Raw genomic sequence first — 6,041 nt, forward strand, 5'->3', positions numbered from 1 at the left:
CTTTTTCAGCAAGAAGCCAGCGACGGCACCACGTGAACCCGAGTCTCGAGCAGGCGCATGCATGCTTGACCGGATCGGTCGTGCTTTGAGGCAAATATTTTGCCACTCTTTCAAAAAAAAAAGTCCTGAAATTCCGTCATAATGCGGCACCCTCCAGTTGACACTCATGGGTCATAACTAACAACAAAACTTTTCTCAGCAAAGTATTACCACAAAAAGCAACACGTAAGCAACAAACTTGAAGGCGGTCTCCTAATCAGTCCACCATCTTATAGCTGGCACCATCCTTGCAGAAAATAACTCACTTGTGTCAGTGTCACCACTCAGCACCAAAGCTTGCCAAGACGTACGGGCGAACTGATTCCTTGAATTGCATCTGAAAGCAGGCAGATCAACACCCGCACAGCACCACGTGTACTTTCTGAAGCATGCAGACGGCAGCGAGTTCCAACTCATATAACTATATAAGCCACTGGAGAGAAGTCGTGCATCAGGACATGATCCAGTGTGTATGCCAACTATCTCTAAAAGGCAAATGGCTAAAAATTGACACCGATTCTTTTATCTTCTCCAGCTGCGTGCACTCATCGTTTGTGCATAATTAAACAGCAGGAAGCAATACTGATTACTCAGACTTTTTCACCGTTTGGTGAATTCGAACTATGTCACCTTCTTGTGACTTCAGTACAAACAGTGTAATTGGTGGACCTGCATCTCACCTCACAACTCATCTTTTCTCTCTACTCTACCTCTGTAATCTCTTTTTTTTTTTTCGAGAGTACGCCAAAGGCATACCTTATCTTTATAGAAGGCAGAAGTTTGAGTACAAGAACGGCACCACTCGCTACAAGCAACGAGCGTAACCCCACACAACGCCGGCTACAGACCAAACAACCACAACACAAAGAACCTGTCCTAAGCAACAAACCAAGCCACGTCTCGACCGAGGCGAAGCACCTCCGAAGAGGAACGGCTCCCAAAGGAACTTCCTTGTCAACGCACCATCCGAAGGAGATCAATGGCGGGACTTGGACGGATCCCAGAAGCAGTCCTCCAGAACATGCCAGCAAAGCGTGCATAGTGCCTTGATGAACTGCAATGGACCGCTGCGACGCCGGATTGAAGCCGCCAAAGGACCTGTGCACCGTGTCTCCATACCCGATGCTCCCAACAGAGTTACGACGTCGAAGACGCCGCCACCGAGTCAATCCGCGGATCGAGGCTTTCGCCCGAAGACAACATCCAGCTCCAAGCAGGTTAGGGGGACTCCGACACTCCTCGGCGGCGCCTCCAAGGAGGGGAACAACACCCGCGGGCGCCGTCGCCGCCGGCCCGACTGAGCCAAGCTAGACTTTCGTCTGAGTCATCGCAAGCCTCCCCAACCCCCGGCACTGGGGCATACCGTCCGTGAGGCCTCGCACCGCCGCCGTCGCAGCCCCTCGTCGATGGAGTTGCAAAAACCGCAGAACTCCGAAACACCCACCGCATGGAGAGGCTAGGCGAAGACTCCAACTCGGCGAGGCACCGCAGCCTTCACACCCGCCGGCACGAAGCACTGCGGCCAACCTTCCCGCTCCTCCGGCTTGGGCTGGGGGGCCCTCCACGAACGCTGCCCACTCCAGGCAAGACGTCCCTCCCAGCCTCCCCGCCCGCCCGACCCAGATCGGGCCCGCAAGCCCAGATCGGGCCCGGGCCGCCAGCAACCTCCGTCCGCGACGCCGACGAGGAGCACCGCAGGAGCGCAGGCCATGGGGGCGGCGGTCCTCTGCTCGCCAGGGCGTTCCCTGGCCGAGGCCTCCGCGCCGCCGCCACCCAACCTCGCCGCACCCAAACGCCCTCACGACGCCGCCGCGCCGCCACGACCTCCCTCCTCGCCCACCTCGCCGGGATCTCCTCTCCGCCCGACACCTCCGCCATGCGCCGCCGGGACCGCCGCACCCGGCGCCGCCGACCGCTTGCGCCGCCCTTCGACGTCCCGCCTCCGCACTGCAGGGGATCCGTCGGGGCGCGCCCACCTTCACCCACCGACTTCGCCGGCCGGGCGTGGCCGCCACCGCCGACGACAGCGACGGCAGCGGCCGAGGGGAAGGGTGGCGGCGGCTTCTAGGGTTAGGTTTTTGGGGAGCCCCCAGAGTCGCCCGTGCGTGGCGACCCGGGGGGAAATTCTACCTCTGTAATCTCACTTAAGTCTCACACACAGCCACAACACAGGCACGCACGCACACACCCCTTATCTTAGAGAAAATTAAGAAAGAAACCCATTTCTGGGTATCATGGGAGCCAAGCGTTTAGGTGAAATAATACCGGAAAAGTAATTTTTTTGTACTGTATTGTATTTTAAGTTCAAGTGAATTCCACTTTTTACCTTATAGTTGTGCATTTATGACCCATTTAGTGCAACTTTTATTAAAAAATCCCATCTAGGAATCTTTAAACATGATTTTACCCTAATTTAGCATTTTGTTTGTTTTTGTTAGATAGGACCGGCGTATTTCGTCAATGTGGTGCGACAAAATGTGTAAATATCGGAGGCCCTCATCTACGATTATGTCCTGACTTCTATTATCCAATTGTTTCATTCTTCGTCCCTACTTATAGCTTGTCAAATGAATACGCACCAGAAATCGAGGGTCCAAATATTCTAAAATGCATAATCTAGATGATTTTTTATTCAACGGAGTAATTAGTGTCACAGCTGTAGAAGTACGGGGTAAAAAGTGAAATTCACTCTTTAAGTTCGGACATTCTTATCAAAACACTTCTCCTTCATTCATAGATTGGGGCAAAAATCTTTGCCCCCGTTTAAGAACAAAAACGCACACTCACCAAAGGGAGAAGCGCAACTTGCTTTGCCGAGAGGCACTTCCCCTTGATGACAAGATAGACTGCACGGTTTTCCATCTCATTGGCTCACTCAATGCAAAATATAACCGAATCAAGATTAAAAGGCTAACATTAGTAGTAATGAGTAGGCTCTGTTATCTCACGATGAACAGACCAGAGGACCTGAAGAACTGGGTTCCAAATTAAACATGACTAGTACTTTTCTCAACATTCCACACATTACAGATCGATATTGAGGACAGAACTTGAATTATTCTACTCCGTGTGCTGTTCCTCCATGCCGTTCCCACCACTGTACTACGCAATATATAGAAGCTGTATAACGAGTTAACTACTCCTCATCGAACCATCAGCAAGCCAGCGACGGCGCCACGTGAACCTGAATCGGTCGCACTCTGAATCGCGCAAGTGCAGTCAGCAGCTGGCCAGCACGTCGTGCTCGTAGTCCCCTTGAGTGGCCTTCCTTCGCAGCTGGATAGAAGGAAACGACGGGCACCGTGGCGTATCTTCGAGTCCAGTCCATGGCCTTCGTCTCGAAGGTCGCCCTGTCGTGGCTGTACTGAAGCGCGACGCCGCGGCGAACGGGGAGGTCGAGGAGGGGGTCGTAGAGGACGGAGACGATGGAGAGGAGGGCCTTGCTGATCGTCAGCGCCGGGCTCCAGTTGTCCTTGAAGATGTCCAGGAAGATCTCCCCCTCGGTGTCGATGTTCGGGTGGTACACCTGCAGCCAAGCACGAACGATCGAGGAAAAGAAATCAAAACGAGATGAGAATCAAACGCCGATCCATCGATCGATGTCTTTCTGGTAATAAAATTCTATCGCTTCGTTGGACCGTTTGGAAAAGAAAAAAATCGATCGATGTCTTTCTGGAAGAAGCAGAGGCAAATGGAGCTCGATCAATTCGTTGGTACGCCGGCGACGTACCTTGGTTTTGAAGGTGAGCTTGATGGGCTTGAAGGGGTAGTCCTCGGGGAGCACAACGTCGAGGGGGAACGTGCCGCCGGCGTAGGGGCTGCCGGCGGGGCCGTCGATGATCACCTCGAAGTGGTACGGGTCCGTCATCGGCGACGCGCCGGGACGGCAGAAGGCCGGCGGGTCGACCCACAGCACGGACAGCTCCTTCCGGACTCGCTTGATCGAGAAGCGACTCCTCATTTGCCGCCTCCGATCCGTGTAGGCTGTGAAGAACTTCGTGCTTCGGCCCAGAGAAATCTACGCTATGGTAAGCAGCTAGGTGCTCACAGCTCGGGGCCAAAGGCCTCGGTGCTTTATATAGAGATGGCTAACTCTCAGACTTCTCGAGGAATCTACTTGGAGAGCGATCCCCGTAGGAGACCAATATACATGGATAGATAAGGTAAGGTCACTTTGCTGGTACAACTTCGATCACGCTGCGCTTATGCTGTTGCACGTCACATCATGTTGAAGAATTCTCCGCACAACAAGATGATGGCAGAGTTGTTTCGTACCGCTGGCAATGCACCATGGCAGCAAAGCGAAGGAAAGAGGAACAAAGATTCTGAACAAGAAACAAAATAAATCCCATTTTGAGCGGTCATAAGGCAGTTGAAGTCTCTTGAAGAGGATGTTCAGCTCAAAAAGTCACAGCATCATCGATCACAACGTTCACAACATCACTCTCTCACTCGAGCCAACAGCCCGTAGGCCATCGCATTTCGGACACAAGGTCGATCCGTTTTTGATCCGTACACGGTGACCCACGGACACGATTGAGGCATCGGTCTGTTTGCAATAGCGAGCGGCCCAACGGCTTTAAACCGCAAAAAAAAAAAAGTGCCAAAAAATATAATTTACATTAACTTGGGGGCGGAAAGGTCACGTTTTACAACTAAAAAAGCATGTGGATAATGCCACCGGTGGCTTCGTCCTCATCGCCGGAGGGTTCTGGTCCTCCTCGCCGAGATCGATGAAGACCTGCGGTGGCGGCCACACATTCTCCCTCTGAAGAGGTGGTGGCAATTGCTCAGCTATTGGCGGTGGCGGCGTGCTGCAAGCGATGGATGGCCACCTCGAGGCTAATCCACTTGACACACTCCTCCGCCTCGGAGATGGCCATGGCGTGTGCCAAGGCTTCTTCCTCCGTGAGGTCAGCCTCCATCGGCTCATAGTCGAGGTCGTCCTCCGACGAATCCTCGATGGGCCCTCCCAAGAGCCCGGCCTGGTACTAGACCTCCGATGCCAACGTCGAGGCCCACGACACTAGCTCCTTGTAATAGTTGGCCGACCCTTAGCCTAATTAATTTAATTATCTCTTCCATTCCATGGACCCGAGAATTCCAATATTAGCACAAATAGTACGGAAATGTAACTCGGTATTCAAACAACTATTCAGAGTTCCTAGAGCACCTTGTACGGCTTGTTGGAAAACCCGTTGTCGGACCTGATTCATTGCCCTTTGTTTTTCAAAATAAAGGGTTCCATTTTTAGATTTTTCTAATTGTTCCAAACTAATAGAAGTAGCATTAATCAAATTTGCTTTTTCTCTATATCAGAGTATCCATTCATTCGATACTCATCCGCCTCTAGTTCGACTTTCTGTAATCGAATCCGAGCTTTTTCGAGTTTCTCAATGGTCCCTCTACGCAATTCTTCTAAATTTCTAATAGTACTCAAGATCCTCTGTTTTCAATTATTGTGACCAGTCAGGGACGCTAGGGCACGACGTGGGGAAGTAGTAGCCGGACCAGTCCTCCGACTCATCGTTCTCCTCCTCCGTCACGGGTGACATCGATGGCAACGCCTAGGGCAGCAGGGTTGGCTACGCGTGCACCTACTGCAACTCATACTCCACGTCGTCCCCACCGAGTCCAGAGCGACGAGTCCACATAGTAGGTCGGGTCTCGCCGTAGATCTGGCGGCTGGTAGGTCGGCCGTCACATGATCTCCCAGTGGCGAGCAGGGCTGCACACGGGGATGGCGGGCTCTAGCACCCGCGCATAGTTCAGGTTCCACCCATGTGGCAAGTGGACGTTTGGCCTGGGCAGAGACACGCCAGCCTCCGCAAAAATACGTACATACGCCGCCTCGAGCGCCGCACAAGAGGCGGGCACGGTGGCCTCTGCAAGGGCACACAGAAGAAGCAGCGGCCGCCATTGCCAGCGCCGCCTCCAGTGCGAGACCCGCTGGCCTCGTGGTCGTTGCGGCCATGCCGGAACCAGCCGCTACCCTTCGCCAT

General features: G+C 53.2%; 1 protein-coding gene across 1 annotated transcript; it reads right to left on the minus strand.

Annotated features, from left to right (window-relative positions):
- Positions 1-3,019: 3,019 nt before the first annotated feature.
- LOC127309374 (ubiquitin-conjugating enzyme E2-16 kDa) lies at positions 3,020-4,097 on the minus strand. Its single transcript, XM_051340247.2, has 2 exons — positions 3,770-4,097; positions 3,020-3,565 (listed from the first exon to the last, which is right to left on the minus strand). The coding sequence occupies exons 1-2, from the start codon at positions 3,998-4,000 to the stop codon at positions 3,194-3,196; spliced, it is 603 nt and encodes a 200-aa protein (XP_051196207.1). The 5' UTR covers positions 4,001-4,097; the 3' UTR covers positions 3,020-3,193.
- Positions 4,098-6,041: the final 1,944 nt, after the last annotated feature.

This window comes from Lolium perenne, chromosome 6 (assembly GCF_019359855.2).
Source record: "Lolium perenne isolate Kyuss_39 chromosome 6, Kyuss_2.0, whole genome shotgun sequence".
Classification (NCBI taxonomy): Eukaryota; Viridiplantae; Streptophyta; class Magnoliopsida; order Poales; family Poaceae; genus Lolium; species Lolium perenne.